Source organism: Ammospiza nelsoni, chromosome 2, assembly GCF_027579445.1.
Source record: "Ammospiza nelsoni isolate bAmmNel1 chromosome 2, bAmmNel1.pri, whole genome shotgun sequence".
NCBI classification, from domain to species: Eukaryota; Metazoa; Chordata; class Aves; order Passeriformes; family Passerellidae; genus Ammospiza; species Ammospiza nelsoni.
Window position 1 is genome coordinate 59589308 of NC_080634.1, and position 18968 is coordinate 59608275.

The following is an 18968-nucleotide window of genomic DNA, read 5'->3' on the forward strand; positions in this document are numbered from 1 at the left end:
AAAGTGAAAGATTATCACCCATAATTAGAAATTGCTTAATATATGGCAGTTAACATTCCCTGTCAGGAAACAACCGACTACCAGCCTCGCTGTCTCACACCACCTTCCCTCTGCCATCAACCAGGACATACACCACAGACACTGTTTCTTTAAAACAACAAAATCTGCTCCTGAAATAAAATAATGTAATTTTCATGTGATAGGATGCTTCCTTGCTCAATTTCTCCTCTTACTGTTGCAGCAACTTGCAAATAAGGAAGGTATTAATAGCCAAAGAAGACCTAGAAAATTACTCATCTGTGTTCAACTACCTAGAGAAATGTGGTTAGATAAATAAATTTGTTCCTTCAGGATAAACTGCAACTTTCACTTTATTAAGTGCTTACAGAAGTTGCAAGAAAATTTTAGGAACAATATTTATGTTCTCCAAGTGAAGTGACAAAATTTAAAACAATAAATAAACTTAATTCAATATTAGAAATCCCCCCTAATATTCTTTGTAAGTGCTAGATATGTTTTCTTTTTCACCAAGGTATTTCCTAAATGTTCTTGCAAAAACAAGGATAAACCAGACAAGAACCAAGATCTAAGGATATTACAAGTAAGCCCTAAAACAGGCTTCATAGAATTCAGTAAGACTCTGTAGCTGTATTTTAAATTATTACATATAAACTCAAAAAATCTGCTCTAAAATAAAAGCTGTATTCTAATAAACAAGGTGAATTCTATGAAATTAATACATCACAATTTTATCACATCATCTTGAAAGACAAAAGCACTTCCTTAAATCATGCTATCTCTCAGTTCAATTACACTAAATACACCAGAATGCAGAGCAAAAGCAATGTCTCCTTGAAATATCAAACAACCAAAATTAAAACATATTAAAAAAACTCACAGAAAAAAAACCCAAATAAACCAGTTCACTCGCTTCCTTATTATATTGAAAAGCTCAGAAATACTTTTTTATTTAAATACAGATAATTACCTTTTCAATAGATATTCTTGATTTCATGCGATTGCCCTGAGCCCTGGCGTACGTGTCCATGATCTTACCAATCTTGGTATTCAATGACAGCTCAAAAATGCCTGCAAAAAACATTTATATTTGATTACTTTATATATACACTAATATTTATACTAAATATTATTTATATTTAGCATAAACTTTATATATACACTAATATTTATGCTAAATATTATTACTTAAACTAAATTTATACTTTATATATATATCCATATACTAATGGATAAATATATCCATTTAGCTCACATCATGTCTAAAACTGCAAGTAGACAAAACAAGAACCAATAAAAACAATTAAAAAGCATTTAAAGATTAAACAGCACACCATCCATACTGACAGCTGCCTTTAAGAAAGTACTGCCTTAATGACCTTCAAAATCAGGCATGAAATGCAGAATACAGACACTTAGCAGTAAGGTTCATTGTTTTCCTTTAACTAGAATTTCAAGGCTGCACTGGGGGTGGGGAGGAACACTACATTAAATTTTGATTCACTGTCGCTCATATGCTGGAAGGTTTTTCAGTGGGTTCCTATACAACACAACGCACTGGAGCCACCCTTTAACAATCTCGGGAGGCAAATGCACAGCTCACCCACCATGGCAGCCAATGGGCCCAGCCATGTCTGTCACCCTGGGGTGCCACAGGCTAACACGGATGGAACATCACTCTCCTTCCCTGGCTCTGCTCTGGGCAGCCCAGGCTCTGATGCCAAAACACAGCAGACTGCATGCATTTACCAGCACTCTCAACTGAGTAAGTCACGAGAACTTCTCTCTAATCAGCTGCCCTTATTTATCCTAAGTCTAATTCTAACAACAAGAAGATAAAAAAACAGCTATGAAGGTATTTTTTCAAGTTTCCCTCTTTAACCAGCAGCAATGGATCCAGTTTGTTTCATTCATCTTTGCGTTCACCAAAATAGGCAATAAATATAGAGTGTTAAAGACAGAAAGCATGTGGTGAGCTTTTAAGTTCTATGGAAGTTTTAATACTTCATCTTTTCCCATGGTCACACACTTTAAACAGCATGTAAAAATTACTGCAAAGATAAAGAAAGTAAACACCACGACATCAGAGTATGGGTCTACACACAACTGACCAGGCCGGTTTTGTCAATCTCATCTCAAGCATGTATTTAACCTTTATATGGGAAATAAAGTTTTATATAGGTTTGGCCTTGAGCATAAGCAATTTAAATATGAAGATCAGTAGTGTCATCAAGTAACTACCTTCCTCCACACCAGCACCTCTAAAAGTAAAACTTCTTCAAGAATAAAATAGCAAGAGATTATTATTAGGTACATCTGCACCTACGAGATTATTATTAGGTACAATGTGAATACATTTCACTTCGATTTCTGCTTTCCTTTACAAAGATGAACTTGCTAGAATCTTAGAAAAGAAGTTACACTTAGGCAAATAAACTGAAACATTTTCATGTCTAAACACAGCTTCTCTCCACTGAATATTTAAAGTTTGGAAAATTCAGACAATTACATGAAGCAGTCAGGTGCATGATCCACAGATTATAGATATATGTAAGTATAATAAATACAAATAAAAATTAATTTCACAGTAAATTATGGATAGAAGACTAAACACAACAATGATTCTGCTAAAACTCATGTGTCTAAAATAAAAAAATCCACACAACAGTATGGGGCAATAAAAAGATATCCACTTCACCTGTCCCAACTGCTCTATCTTAAGTGGCTAGTCCAGTAAAAATCCAAAGCATATTGGGGAAATACTCTTAGACACTCCTTCATCTAAGAAAAAGCCATCTACAGAAAAAGATGGGTTTTCACACAGATACTTCAGCTCTACATTTTTGGATGGATCCCTCCTTGCAGCAATTTTAACAAAGCCCAACATAGCACGCCATGGAGATGACCTTTTAACCTTGCTGGGTGCTGCAGAGTTTACTCAGGTACGGCAGTTCACAGTTACACTGCAAACTGCTTTCAGGTTAAGTATTTTCCTGTGTTGTCAACTGCTACTAAACTCTGGAGACCTGAACACCAACCTGTAGGGTCCCCTACCTATGAAACAAACAGACTCGTAAATCACAGTATGAAGACTGAAAAATCCTGGGCAGAAACCACAGAGCTTTATCACCATAACACCAAAATGTTTTATCTTCTCTGCATCCTGTCCTTCAGTACTTGAATAATACAGGTACTAATATATACACCTATAGTATACCACCTACAGCATTTCTGCTCTCTATCATGCACTTCAGAGAAATCTGAAGTCTCACTTGTCCAACAATGCAGCAAAACCATATTCTTTTTAATATGTAAAACCATTATCCATTTTCAATACAACAATGGTTCAGTCATGTGAGAAGTACACAAACATTAACTGAAAAGGAAGTGAAAGCACTGACAATAAAGCAGCCTGGAAGTAGCTCATTTGTATAAATAAAACCTACCGTTTCAAATTGCTTTTACTTCTGGATATTGAATTTGATTATTAAATTTAATTTCCTCCTATTGTTTACTCAAAAAAGGGGAATCAATGGCAAAAGCATCAGGAACAAGAGGAACAGGACTTTTCTGTTACGGAGTAACTACTGTCAGACACCAAAAAAAAAAAGGGAAAAATTGATCACACAACTAATTACTGAACACCCATACCATCTTTCCCTTTTTAGCAAGTTGCATCACCTTAAATGCACACAGCATGGGCAATACACAAGAGCCTCTGTGCCTCTGGAAGCCTCTGTGCTGCCAGGAAGCTACAAATTAGTTGCCATTACTGAAACTTGGAGGGAAATATCCCACAGCTGGAGTGTGGCTGTGGACGGCTACAGGCTGTTAATAAAGAAGGGACAGGCTAGGAAGGAGTGGCTGAATGTTGCTCTCTACAGTAAGAAATGGATAGAGTGTGAAGAGCTGTGTCTGAAAGAACAGCCACAACCAGGCTGAGGCATATTGGCAAAAAAAACAAAACAAAGTATTAAGTCAGCCTGGTGGTTGATCCAGGGAAGCCCATTGAGGAAGCCTTCCTCATCCAGCTACAGGAGGCATCATGCTCACAGGCTCTTCTCCTGCTAGAGGCCTTCAACCACCCCAAAATCTACTGAAAGAGTAGCACAGAAAGCTATTTTAGGAGGAGACTCCTGGAATGCATGGAGGATAGCTCCTTAAGACACATAATAAGACAATCCTCACCAGAAGGGATGCAACACTGGACCTGTTAGTCACCAACCTAAGGGATCTAATCCATGGCAACCAGATTGGTGAAAGCCTGGGCCACAGGAGTCACACATTGGTGCTGTTTGCAGCCCTGAGGGACATGGAACAGGCAAAGAGTCCATTCAGGATCCTAAACTTTGGAACAGCACACTTCTGGCTGTTCAAGGTGCTAAATCCATAGGCTTCCCAGGAAACTGTCCTCAGGGACGTGGGAGCAGGACAGAGCTGGCAGACCTTTAAGAATACTTTCCATAAAGCTGAGGAGATACCAATCCCTGGGCGTAAGAAATCAGGAAAGGAAGGCATGAGACTGGCACTGCTGAGTTGAGACCAAACTAAGAGCAGCTGAGCTCAAACTAAAGAGCAAGAAGGAGATGAACAGGCACCAGAAGCAGGGACAGGTATTCTGGGAAGAGTAAAAGGACACTGCCTGGTTTTGCAGGTTAGAAGGCCAAGGTGAGGCTGAACTTGGCAAGGGATGCAAAGAATAAGAAGGGCTTCTACAGGTCAGAGAGAAATAGAAGGTCAAAGAAAATGCACTCCCACCGATGAACACAGCTGGCAAACTAGTAACAACAGATGAGATGACTGAGGTACTCCACAACTTTTTTGCCTCAGTCTTCACTGGCAACCTTTCTTCCTACACCTCTCCAGAGGATGGACTGGAGGAGCAAAGAGAAGATCAGGTTTGCAATCACCTGGGGAACCTGAACATACATAAGTCTATATGACCTGTGGAGAGGCATCCCAGAGTTCCGAGAGAACTGGCTGATCTAGTTACCAAGTCACTCCATTATATCTGAAAAGTCATGGCTGGAAAATGGGAAACATGGTATCCACCTTAACAAAGGGTAGAAAAGCAGATCCTGGGAACTACTCACCTGTTGGTGTCACCTCAGATCTTCTCTGTGCCTGAGAAGATCATGGAACGGATGCTCCTAGAAGCTGTGCTAAGACACATGGAGACAGGGAGGTGATTCAGGACAGCCAGCACAGTGTCACCAAGGGCAAGTCCTGCCTGACCAGCCTGGTGGCCTTCTATGATGGGGACAAGGAACAAGCTACAGATGTCCTCTATCTGGACATCCATAAGGCTTTTGACACAATCCTCCATCCTCCTCTCCCAGTAGGAGAGATATGGATTTGATGGGTGGAATGTTCAGTGGATAAGAAGCTGGTTGGATGGACCCATGTGGAAGAGAGTAGTCAACAATTGAGTGTCCAGATGGACTCTGGTGCCAAGAGGTGTCCTGCAGCAGCTCACAGCAGGACCAGTGTTATTTAGTACCTTCATTAATGCCACAGACCAAGTGAATCAAGGGCACCCTCAGCAAACTTGCAGAGAACACCAAGCTGAGTGGTGTGGCTGACATGCCTGGGGGATGGGATACTATCCAGAAGGATGTGGATAAGCTCAACCAGTGGATCCATATGAAATTCATCAAGTTCAACAAGACAACACTCAAGGTCCTGTACCTGGGCTGGGAAAATTCCCAGTGTCAATACAAGCTGTAGAATGAACTGATTAAGAACAGCCCTGGGAAGAATGACTTGGGGGTGATGGTGCACAAGAAGATGGACATGACCCGGCGATGTGTGAGTGCAACCCAAAAAGCCAGCCACACTCTGGGCTGCAGGAGGAGCCAGCAAGCAGGGGGATGCTCTGCTCTGGTGAAACCCACCTGCAGTGCTGCATCCAGCTCTGGGGTCCTCAGCACAGGAAACACATGGACCTGCTGGAGCAGGTCCAAAGCAGGGTCACAAAAACGATCACAGGGATGGAGCATCTCTGCTATGAAGACAGGATGGAAGAGTGGGAGTAGTTCAGCCTAGAGAAAGCTCTGGGAAGACCTTACAGAAGCCTTTCAATGTTTAAAAGAGACTTATAAGAATGACAAGGGTGAACTTTTCAGTAGCACCTGTTGTAACAGAACAAGGAGGAATGGCTTTAAAGTAGAAGAGGGTAGGTTTAGGTTAGATACAAGAAATCTTCTGCAATGAAGGTGGTGAGCCACTGACACAAGCTGTCCAGAGGTTGTTGGCGCCCCATCCCTGGAAACATTCAAGGTCAGGCCGGGCAGAGCTCTGAGCAACCTGATCCAGCTGTAGATGTCCCTGCTCTCTGCAGGGTAATTGGACAAGATGGGCTTTAAAGAACCCTTCTAGCCCAAAGAACTCTACAAATGTATAAGCCCAGTTTTCCAGAGATGTGCTGAAGAACACTCTTCCCATCAGAGCAAGTAATAAGCATTTAGCTAACTTTTCCATATGCATGTTTGAATATATGTAAGGAGCAAAATTAAATAATCAGCTTAAGAGAATCCAACAGGAAATTTGCCATGGATTTCATCTCTTTGTGTAAGTCTATCCCATGCCTAAATTTACTTTAAGTCAATGTGTATTGACAAACCTTAGCAGGCAGAAAAAAAAACCATTATCTTTTTTCTGTAAATGTGCTGAGTAAATCTCTTAAATTGCTACAGAGGCATATGTGGACGTGCACACCTATGTTAAACACACACAGGTTATGACAAATTTGAATAAATTTAAAATATATGTAATATGGCATTATTAAAATTAAATTTCAAATAAAAGGTTCTAGCCAATAGTAAATCTATATTATGTTTTAAAAATGAGGTGTTTTTAGTAGTACTAGAGCAAAAACAGACATCTTTCTTTTAAAGAAAAAGTACTATTCTTTTTTGTCTTCAGCACACGGACCTGAGTCAGCTGAGAGAACTCTGATGATGATTTGCAAAAGCCAGGTTTAGTGAAACACTGTGCTTTGAATGATTCATTCAAAATATGAAATTTAAAAATCCTTAAGAAAATACTCTCTTAGAATCACAAAATCATCAAGGTTGGAAGGCTGCATGATTATCTAGTCCAACCACCCATTCCCTCTGGTCCTCTCACTGCAGACATGGCAGAAGAGTCTGGCCCCCACCACTCTACATCCTTGTTTCAGGTGGTTACAGAGAGTGATGAGATTTCCCCCATGCCTCCTCTTTTCCAGGCCAGGCACCCTGAGACACTCCTCATAAGATGTGTTCTACACCTTCCACAAGCTGCCCTTCTCTAGATGTGCTCCAATGCCTCAAAGTCCTTTTGGAACTGAGGGGCCCAAAGCCAAACACAGGATGCAAGGTGTGGCTGCACAATCCCTGCCCTGCTCCTGCTGGCCACACTGCTGCTGACACAGGCCAGGTGCCACTGCCCTTCTTGGCCCCCTGGGCACACCCTGGCTCAGGTTCAGCTACTGTCAACCAGAACACTCAAGCCCCTTTCTACCACACAGCTTTACAGCCACTCTTTCCCCAGCCTGCAGCACGGAGTGGGGTTGCTGTGAGCCAAGTGCAAACCCAGCACTCAGCCTTGCCGAACCCCATACACCGACCTCAGCCCACTGCTCCAGCCTGTCCAGGTCTCCATGTGGAGCCCTCCTACTCTCAATCACATCAACACTCCCATCCAACTTGGTATTGCCACCAAGTTTACTGAGGGTGCACCCAATCCCCACGTCCAGATCATCAGTAAAGATGTTGAACAGGACCTGCCCCAGAACAGACCCCTGGGGACACCACTAGTGTCCAGCCTCCAGCAGGGTTCAGCTCCATTCACCACCACTCCCTGGGCCCAGACATCCAGCCAGCTTTTCATCCACAGAAGAGTGGATAAACTTTTTATCCAAGCCATGAGCAGCCAGGTTTCCTAGCAGGATGCTGTGGGAGATGGTGTCAAACTCTTTACTGAAGTCAAGACAGACACCATCCACAGCCTTTCCCTCATCTAAGTGGGTTACTTTGTCATAGAAGATCAGACTGGACAAGCAGAACCTTCCTTTTTTAAATCCATATTGGTTGGGACTGATTCCCTAGTTTTCCTGCATGTGTATTTATAACCTTACCTTAACAATTACAACCTTAAACAATTGCTACTAAAAATCAAATTAAGCAAGACTACACTGACAACACAGGCAGAATAGTCTAATGGATTGTCCTCTATTTCTCATTTCTAATGATTTATCAGTTTCACTGATCAGGTCAGCAGTCTTGAAAAAGTCCAGGTATGAAACACAAGTTGTCTTAACCACAGCCACCCACAGGAGCAAAACAAATCAAAAGTGAGCAAAATACATAATTTATGGTAAACAATAATGACAGGCTGGGGCCTCTTTTTCTTGCTTGGTTTTAATTCTCTTTCATTGTATTTCTGTCACACAGAAGCAGCAATTTCAAAAGACTCAATCATTTTCTTCTCCTAGATCACTACTAGCTAGTCATCACCCAGAGCTTTCCCCCACTCCCAGGTCTCGACTGTCAAACACTTCCCAGGAAAAAAATGTTACTTGATGTGCTATGGATATCCACTGGTCTGGATTCTGTGGCTTATGCAATCAACTTTAAGTTTCTGTACTTCAGTCAGTTGTGTATTTTGTACATAACAGAACCACACCAAGTGGGGCTATTATTTTCTAAGCTACAGCACTTTCTCAAGAAAACTTATTCCCACCTAGAGAAAATTTCACCAGAGAATACCTTGTTTAGTTCTCAAGGATTAATTAAATGTAGGTGGTATCTACCACTAAAGTCTAACTGTATGATTCTGAAATAATCTCACAAACATGAAGCCATGTAAGACTCTTCCAAGTGTAACCTGGATAAATTTCGAGCATTGTTACCATTTATTTCAGTATCACTGATCTTTTCCAGAGACAATATAAGTGGGATTTTTTTCCTCCCTATCTCACTCTGGCAATACATGAGAGAGAAGAAGGCTGTATCTTTAAATACAGTTCGGATCTACAGTTCACCCTTTTTTTTTCCCTTTTGCATATAGGATTTCTTTTGGAAACCAGAGAAAAGTACTTCGGTTGTAATAAGAGAGCCAAAGATAGCCCCTCAAAAGAGCCAAGAAAGCAAAGGAGGAACGCTCCTTGTTCCTCCTCCCTTGAGGGAGAAGAGGAACAGGGAGGAGGACATGCGGCGGGAGGGAGGGAGGGAGAGGAGACACTTCTACAGCGAAATGTTCACAACAGGCTGAACTCACTTAACCCGTGCGTACCGACCACAACCCTAACAAGGCAGGAGGGAACGCAAACTCACGGAGCCTCCGTGCGCCCCTCCGGCTGCACCCGCACGAGTCAGTCAGTCAGTCAGTCAGTCAGTCCCCACCGGAGATGCGGACGGACGGACCCGGCCCAGGGGGGCACCGAGGGCCGTGCTATCGCGGACCCCGCGGGCTCGCTCCTGGAGCGGAGGCGCCGCTTTCCCCCCTGCGCCCCTCGCGTCACCCCGCGCTGCCGTCCAGGGGGCCCCGGCGTCGCCCCGGCCCGCTCCAGGTGGCCGGCGGGGCCCGCGGGAGCTGCGCTGCCCCAGGGGATCCTTCCCCGGGAAGGGCGGCGCAGGATGCGCCTCCCCGGGAGCCCCGGGCGACCTGTGGCAGGGAGCCCCGAGTGACAGGCCGCCGGCGGCGCCCCGCCCTGCGCCCGCGCTCCCCAGCAGGGCGGCCCGCGGGCGAGCGGCTGCAGGGGTGGGAAGAAGAGCGGGCGCTCCGTACCTGTGGCTGTGGCTGTGACCGCCGCCGCCTCCTCAGCGCCCGCCGCCCGCGGCCATGGCCCCGCTGCGCAGCGGCCCCACAGCGCCCGACCGGCGCCGCCGCCCCCGCCCCAGCCGCCGCGGGCCCCGCCCCCTCCTGCCCCGCCCTGCTCCGCCCCGCCCCCGCTCTCGCGACGCTTCCCGCCCAGCCCCGCCCCCGCCGCCGCCGCCGCCGCCGCGCGCTCCCATTGGCGGGAAAGCGGCGGCCGCCCCGGAAACAGCCGAGGCGGCGGCGGAGCGCGCGCGGGGCCCGTGTCGGCCACGCCCCCAGGGGGGCCCTGCGATCCCTGTCCCGACCCCTGCCCTGTCCCGGCTCCTGCCCTGTCCCAGCCCCTTCCCGCGGGAGTGCCCGGGCGCGGGCACGGCCGTTGCAAAGTCTCCGGGAGCCGTGCGCCTGCCAGGGGCCGGGCTGTTCCTGCCTGCTCCGTCGGGGCTGGCGGCTGCCGCCCGCTTGCTCGGGGCCGCCTCTCACGGCCGGCCGGCGGCCTCAGCGCGGGGCCTGGGCTGGACGCGGCAGCCTGGGTTTAGTCGCACGAGGCGCAGACAAAACTTTGAGACCCTGTTTGAAAATCCTGTGTCCTCCTTCCTTCCACACTGCCTTCCTAAGTTCAGCGCTGCCGGATTCCTCAGGGCGTCAGGTGTGCATTTAGCCACCAGATAGTTAATTTTCACCTCCTCATGAGTTGTTCTGCTGTGTGTGTAGGTGTAGTCGCTGTTGGGGGATTTCCTTTCATTTGGATGGAAGCGGTAATCTGGTGTAGTTTGCCAGCATAAAACGCCCTTCCTTCCAGCAGCAGCAGCAGCTTGTCCAGGCACAGACCTGGCAGCAGGGACACGGCGAGGAGCTGTGTTGGGCAGAGCACAATGGCTCGTCTGAGCTGTGTGGGCTGAGAGCTCTGTTCCCCCTCAAAGGAGAGGCTCCGGCAATCCGGGAAGAATCCGGGACAGGCCTTCCTGAGAGCCGGCATGTGAGGGGGAAGCTCGGCGAGGAACCACAGAACCGGAGCTCCGCCGGTGGAGACGGGCCCGCGTCTGCCTGCAGCAGCTTCTGCAACGCAGGAAAGAAAGAGTCGCCAAAGCTACGTTCAGAAAATAAATAAATAAATACATTCATAAATAAATAAATAAAAATCCCAAACTTCGTATACTAGGGAAGGGGGTAGGGAGGAAAAAAACCCAAAGAATGCTGCCCTTGCAGCTTTTTCAGTGCTGGATGGTTTCAAGCTCCAACCTGCGCCATTTTACAGAGACAACGACAAACAGAGAGAAACTGCCCTAGCCCCTTCATAATTTACACTTTTCTTCCACCACCTAAGACCTATTAAAAATATATGAGAATTTTTTTGCTACTGGCTCTCCCTTACTCTTCATGATAATTCCTGCTTCTGCCTACCAGCTGTTTTTACTTAAGCTGTGGCTTTTATTTCTCTTTAGTCTTTCCTGAAGGGCTGTTTGAGTTCTACAATCATTTTAGACACTTCAAAGTCAGGGGGTCCATATTCACTTTTGCCAACCTTGTCACAAGGTACCTTGTCAGAGACATCTTTTCATTAAAATCCTTTCGTTAAGATTTTTCCTGCTGAAGCTGAGAAGTTTCAGCAACAAAGTGTAAACAATGGTTGTCTGCTGCTGTGGAATGCAACAGGTGGATCCGTGATTGGTCTCCTGTGGATGTTTGAATTTACTGACCACTCACGGCAGAGCTGTTCTCGCTTTCTGCCGGGACACAGAACTTTGTTATTCATTCCTTTTCTATTCTTAGCTTAGCTAGCCTTCTGAGAACTTTCCTTCTATTTCTTTTTAGTGTAGTTATAATGTAATATATATAATAAAATAAATCAAGCCTTCTGAACGTGACGTCAACATTCTCGTCTCTCTCTTCATCCTGCAACCCTTGCAAGCCCTGTGACAGTACCTGAACTACATTTTCATTTACCCTAAAAACTACTAAGCTGTGCAACAAAGCCATGCAAAGACTACACAGATGTAGGAAACAGAAGATTTGTTCTAGACTGTGTCTCACTATGCCACAAGTGGGATATAATGTTCCATGTACTCCCAGGGCCTGCAGGTCCCTATGGGATGGAGAAGAGTAAATGAATAATAGCCTCAAATATAACTCAAGATAGTCATCATTTCAGTCCCCATTGAGACCAGCCTGATTTGGAAATACAGTGTTTTGAATAAAGACATTTTAACAGTTTGTTCATCTTCAGCTTAACAACAAAATATCTCCTTTAGACCAACTCCATCATTAAATGCATGTCTTAGTTTTCAAGAAAGATAAAAACTTTTTAAGACGGATTTGTTGTTTTTATATTTCATTGTTTTTTACTTGTCAACATTAAGTAAAAAATTACAAAACAAAATAGCTATGGAAGCAATGTAAACATGAAAAAGCATGCTTTAAAAATAAATTCAGGCCTTTTATTCCCTTTGTTTTGGAATTCCCCTTAGACTGTTCAGACTAATGAGTTCCTATGGCTCCCTGCCAAAACCTTGAGAAAAATCAAAGTTTACCCTCATCAGGAAACTATGAAACATAACCCATGGCATGCCATTGTTGGTTACAAAAATAAGAATGTTCCTTTTTTATACAATAATAAAAATGGGGATAGCTTTGAAAAAATGACTTTTTAAACTATTTTTTTTTACAATTGATTTAAATATTGCCTATGGTAAAGCTCAGGAAACTTGCCTGGTCAGCCAACACTTCTTAAAATTAATATAAATTATGAAGAAATAAAATGTTGGTCTCTGGGCTCTGGTACACTGAGCCCAGCCTGGGAGGAGGGCACGTTCAGGACAGCCCCAGCCCTGGGGCATCCGACACCTGTGGGGACAGGGATGGGTCTAGTCCAGGCTGGAACACCACTCCACATGTGGGGGTCAGGATCAGACCCCATGAAGGGAATCAGCATCTCAGATGTTTTCTGCCTGCTCATTTGGTATGAGGAATTGGCATCTTTTGAATATTTTTGTTGAAACTACTGTCATGTCCCTGGTGCTATCCTGACTCACTGGCTGCACCTGTCTATTACGTTTGGTATTTCAGGATCACTGGCTTGGAACAACTTATTCAGAGGCTGTCTCAACGTGAGTTATATGTCATGTCTCTCAGGTATTGAATGCCAGTTCTATAAAATGTGTTGAAGATCTATGGAAGATGTTGAAGAAATAGTCTGTGGCTTTGTTTGACTTTTCTTTTGTCCATTTTTTTACTAGTCACTTACTTATATTTTCCCCCTCAGTACATGAAAACTACACAGTTGCATGATTGTGTCAGTGTTGTTTTGGTGGGGTTTTTTGATGATATTACCTCTGGAAAATGTTCCTGTATTACTAAAGCTTTATTAAGCCATTTTTAATTTAAGGCCAGACCTGAAATTATATCCTTCAAGCTACACTTACTGTAATAAGGATTGCCTTCACAAGGGCAGATGAGTAATTTATAGTATTATTCCTGCCTTTAACAGGAGGAGCATATTCTTCCAGTCTTAAAACCTGTGTAAGCTTTTTTTTTTCCCTTGATGCCCTTGCAGCAAGCTGGGAATGATCTGCTGTGCTTGAAAATATTCCACCCTCCTGCTTCCCTCCCCACCACCTCATAATAAAAATCTAAAACTTGCAGCTCACAATGTAATAATTTCATGAATGACTTCAAGAGGCTTATCTGTTTGTAACATGCCCTTCAGCTCTGCCACCCAGCTCCCTGCTCCTGTGTCTGCACTGCTTCTGGCCTGTGCCAGCGTGAGCATTTGTGAAATCAAGCGATAAATGAGATTGAACTGAGAGGACCGGAGAACAACCTGCTTTCCTTCCGTTTTGCTGATCCAGTCCACCAACATAATAAATGTGTCAGCGTGGCACTGGGGACAGCACAGACACAGCTGAGAGCAGACACAGCTTAAATGGTCTGGTTGTGCTGGCAGTGCACACCCAGGCATTGACTTGCTTTGCCATTTAGTGCCTATTGTCTCCTTGAAAACACTCCTGACACCCCTGATGCCTCCAAAACTCGAACTCTGCGTCTCAGTGGGTAATTCTGTGAGTCATCTTGTCATAAACCTGGGCTGGCCATGGTGTTTGTCTCCAGAAAGGGTTGGGTTTATGGAATTATGGTATAATGTAACGGCATATTTTGGTTTCTCTTCAGCAAATCCTTCTCAAATCCATTGTTTCCAGTGACATGTTTGAGAAGTCATTTTTATTTGCATGTTTGTGGGTATTTTAACTCATTATTTTTTCAACAGTGAAAACCCAATAAACTTAATATATGTAACTCTGTTGCAGTTATTAGTGGTTCCTCTTTCCCTGGAGTTTGATCTGTAATGTATGTAAGTTTCCAAAACAATATGCATAAAGGATGTCATCCACAGTTCTGTTCTGAACTGGCCAGTCATGTCCTGCTGACAGAAGAGTTCTGAGAGCCAGCCTAGGAGGCCTTTTATTGCAGAATGGAAAGCATCACACACTAACCTTATCAAAAGATGCATTGTACTCCATAGAGATGCTTGTAGATGCTATGAGATTATTATCCAAAGCTTTGGAAAGGTCCCTGAATTCACATCCTTTCTGTGCATTGTGTTTATTAGAGGATGTGATAAACGCCGTCACTGTGTTACACAAGACCATACAATAATAATTGGAGCTGGCTGGGAAGCAAAATTTTTATTCTACAGGAAATTCCAGCTTGTCAATATTTTGTTTCATTGAGTGCTGGAACAAAACATGTTGGCTCTGCAGCCTTTCTGGCAAAAATGGAACAATCTATTTCTTTGCCAGCTGACAAGCCGGGGAAGCCAAGAAACCAACTGAGCAGTGGCCTGATGCCAGGGAGCTGTATAGCCAGTCAGCTGAACTGTGGTAAGGAGCCAGCCTGGCCAGCAGCCACAGCCAGATCATGGCTACAGCTTCTGTAGAAAGTTTTGATGGAACCAGGGCAATCCAGAATTTCCAGTGCCAATCTGTTCAATTAGAAGATGGCCAAACACCCTCTCAATAATTGACACCTGTCAGGAGAGGATGTAGCTCCACTCTAGATTTTGTTGCTTATATGTTTCTTTCTTCAGCTTTTGCCTTGTGACTTAGGCACATATGTATTGCTTGTATGAGCAGATTAAATCCAATAATTTTCCTTAAGATTAATGATGATACCCAAGCCCATGAGGGGGTTTTCAGAGTGTCCTTCATTGCTAGTTTTATGATTGTCATTCAAATAACCTTGCGTGCCAGCAGTACCTCATGGCATCTGCCTGGGTATGCCCTGCTAACAAGAGTTATTACAGTTACTGCAGGCAGTGCAGTGTGAGATTGGAATAAACACTTGTCCGCTATCAGATAACAAATTGTCTCCTTGTCTTCAGCCCAGATTTGCAAAGTTTTAAGATAAACTTGCCAAAATGCAATAACGAGGCAAAAACATCTTCTGAACTAGGGAAATGATACTGATCTCTATTGGGAAGTTGGTGATGTGGAGGTCACCACCAATATGGAGAGCACCCTTCTCTGTCAGAACTGAGCTGTTTGCTCAATGTAACCCTAAACCTAAACATTGTTGCAGGATTCTTGTAATGCTCCAGTTATTTTTCCCTTTTGATGTATTTCTGGAAAGGTATCAGATCAGTTTGTAAAAAAACCCCTACATCTTTGCCCTCCTGTAGTTCACGGTTATGGCATCATCATAAAAGTTTTTTTCCAAATGATTTTTTCAAATGTTTAGATAATTTCTATTATAGGATAAATGTTATAATTCCTTAGATCTGCAGACACTGTACACACTATGCACATTCCTTGTTTCCTTACAGTTGCTGCCTATACTTCCTCTTTAAAACCCGGAGATGTCCTATGCTATCCTTAGCACAAGTGTGGTAACTCCAGGGAACAATGAATTTCCTTGTAAATGTTCAGTGATAATTACATTTTCTGCAATTTCGTCTGTGTAAGTAGTCTCTAATATTCCTGCTGTAAAATTAGAGGAAAACCAGATGCTTTACTGAGACACATTTCAAAACTTGTGCCTTCCACATGTAAACAAATGTGACTCATTTTCTCTCTCGAATTCAACTACTGTGGAGATGCTACAGCATCTGGATTCCAAATTAATTCAATGTCAGTTTTCAGTGACCTTTATATTTTCTAAGCATGGCCCAGTTTATTACTGGTTTTACAGAGTTTATTCTTGAACTGGAAATCATTTTATAGGGAATATTTTCCCACAATGAAAATAGTTCAGTGTCATGTTTATAATGTGCTTTCTCCTTCTTTCTGCTGGAGTTCTTACACAGTTTGCTGTGTGCTGCTGCAATATATCCTGAAATGTGCTCTTCATCTCAGATGAAATAACTTGAGCATATGTTTAAGGTTTAAGTCAGTCTCAATATGACCATTTGGCCTGTCTTGTTTATATTCCACACATGAATAACTACTGCTGTGTGCCATTAAATTCTGATTCTCTTAAATTCTGATTCTCAATTTCCTCAGTGTTGCCACATAATCAGAGATTATTTAATTTCCCTTCTGATTCCATCTATAATAGAAATGCTCTTTAAACATGAGCACACTTTAATTATAGTGTTATTGTCTTTTTCCATTAAAATATTGACTGGAAACTACCAAGTCCTTACGTGTCTTGGATGAACCTTTCAGCAAAATAGGAGTATTGATAGCTTCTCCCAAACTTTGTTTTCAGTTCTCTCTCCCTCAAAATAAAATAAAAAAAAAAAGGAAAAACTAGGAGTGACAAGGAAACCATCACCTAAAACAAGCTAGAAGTGCCTCATTCCTCCCTCCATTCACATGGTTGTATAAAATATTGTAATACAAAGGATCCTGAAAACCTCAAATCAGAGAGAGGGAATTTTTATAATGGGGGGTTGCCATTGTGCAAAAGTCACTGTACAATCCTTTCCAAGGACTTCTTTGTAAATTACTGTTTGAAGACACAAAATGTTGGCCAAAATGAAACACAGAACAGAAATATCTGAAAGAAATGCTGTGGGGTCTTCCCTCCCACTTTAAGATGTCTGAGTTTCTGTTTCTGAGCTACCTTCACTGAAGCCATTTCATTTTCCCAATTAAATTTTTCCAGGTACATTTCTCAGCTCAGAAATGTTATATTTACACGCCCAACTGGGAACCATTTAAATTTAATTTTTAAACTGCTTTTAAATTGAAGCTCACTTGATTGTGACAGTAAATTGAGTTTTTCAAGTTGAAGTGTAGCTTAAAATTATACATCCTGGTAACATTGTATTTTACTGGGTATTTTGGACCTAGTAGTGTTGAACCACAGTCCATGGTCCAACATTTTGGACATGTACCATTGAAGTATTAGTTATTCTTCTAATTAAGGAAGTTAATTTTTAACTTTGTTGAAAGGAAAGTATCTTCTTTGTGGTCACTTATGCTTTAAAGCTGTGGATGTGTATATATATATATAAAAGCATAATATAAATATCTATTTTAGTATATAAAGTCAAAATCTTTTTCATCAGTCAAAAGGGGACTAATCCAGTGCCTCTGCTCAGTAGCAAGAAACTGCATTAGGAATATTTGAAAACACAATAAAAGTGTTTTAAAATCAAATTGTTCGATCTTCAACAATGTGTCATCATTTACAGCTGATAAGACATTGTTCTGCCTGTAACTTAATGGAAAACAAGAATTAATATTTGCTTTCAGATAACTGCCTGGGTCATGCATTACATAATAAAACAGATGTGGTATAGATAAATCAGAATTTGATCCTGAAAGCTGGGTTGGAAAAGTATTATTTTTTTTTCCTTGTCTGCCAAAAAGTTTCCAGAATTACCAGTAGCTTTAGATTTCATCAGCTTTGAATTCATGGAAGTGTTGAGACTTGTCCTGCAAGTTGGTTATCTTGAGAGATTGCAGTCAAAAGGTTTATTGAAAAATTTCCTGCAACTAAAAGTTACACAAGGATTGACCAACTGTGATTTTCAGTTCCCAAGGGGCAATGAGTGTGGGATACAAGAAAGAAATTAGTGGGTGAAGCACTGAAAATATTTATATCTCTTTATGCTAAAAGGTCTGTGATAGTCATAAATGTTGAACCACCCAATTCTGTATGAGTATAATAAAGCCACTGAAGGGTAAGTTACAATAACATGATGATGGATTCTTTAGTAATATACCCTTTAAAACACATTATACCAAAGGAGAAAAGTGGAAATGGATTTCCATTCCCCTACAAGCCCAGATTTGCTATTTTTGTACCAGAAAATGAAGTTACATTGATCTGATTTGCTTAATCACTGGCAAAATGTGTTCATTTTTCAGGCCATCAGAAGGAGTTTTTGTGGCTGGGAGCTGATGGATATGAAGGATCTGTGTGGGGAAGAACTCCAGGGTTTCAGAAGAATCGTGGAGGACTTTGCCTGTGACTCCTGCTGGGAAGCAATCCAATGTTTTGTTTTCCCATCTCGCTTCCCTCAGGCTCTGGCAAGACAGGTTTGCTCGAAGGCAGCCTTTCTCCTCCTGCCTCCTTCATGATCCAGGGAGGAGGAGCCTTTGCAGCTTTGCAGCTTTAGGGCTCATTTTTCCCTATCACAAAAATAGAAGTTTGGGGTTTTTTATGAGGGACGGTTTAGAACACACAAGGCCACTCCTGATAGCTGGTATATGAAATGAGAAATGTGCCAGGATCCAGAGTACAAATTATAGCTTCCTGCCTTTTGGCTTGTTTTTAATTCAAGGATGGTGTTTTTGGTCCCCTTCTGTCTCAGGTGTGCCAGGGGAGGATAATATTTTTTAATGTAAATTCATTTGGTGAGATTGCAGAAACCTGATTGATATTGATGATTGATTATCAGGCTGGATTTCCAAGTAAACTTAATTACAGCTTTATAGGTGATGAGTTTTAAGATATTTGAAAATTTGAAATTAATATCTATAATTATAATATGAATAATAAATTGCAACAGCATAGCTATATGGTGTATTTGAGTGTTTTATATGAAAAATACACATGGTGCTAGAGAAAATACATTATATTCATTAAAATAAAGTGTTCTGCTGAGGCTTTTTAGTGTGAGTGTTCTCCAGTTCTATTCAGGAAAGATAATGATGCACACTGCAGGTGAAGAAGACTTGTCAGGATGATACTGAGCTAATGTGAAA

The 18968-nt window shown here is 42.6% G+C and overlaps 1 protein-coding gene across 3 annotated transcripts in view; it reads right to left on the bottom strand.

Moving 5' to 3' along the window:
* The window catches only part of AKAP11 (A-kinase anchoring protein 11), a 44232-nt gene extending 34396 nt beyond the window's left edge, over nucleotides 1-9836 (bottom strand). For all 3 annotated transcript variants that reach the window (XM_059466492.1, XM_059466491.1, XM_059466490.1), the window contains exons 1-2: nucleotides 9790-9836; nucleotides 989-1089 (exon numbers count right to left, since the gene is read on the bottom strand). In XM_059466492.1, the coding sequence (XP_059322475.1) occupies nucleotides 989-1048 (60 nt within the window). In that variant the 5' untranslated portion in view covers nucleotides 1049-1089; nucleotides 9790-9836. The remainder of the gene's footprint in view (nucleotides 1-988; nucleotides 1090-9789) is intronic.
* Nucleotides 9837-18968: the final 9132 nt, after the last annotated feature.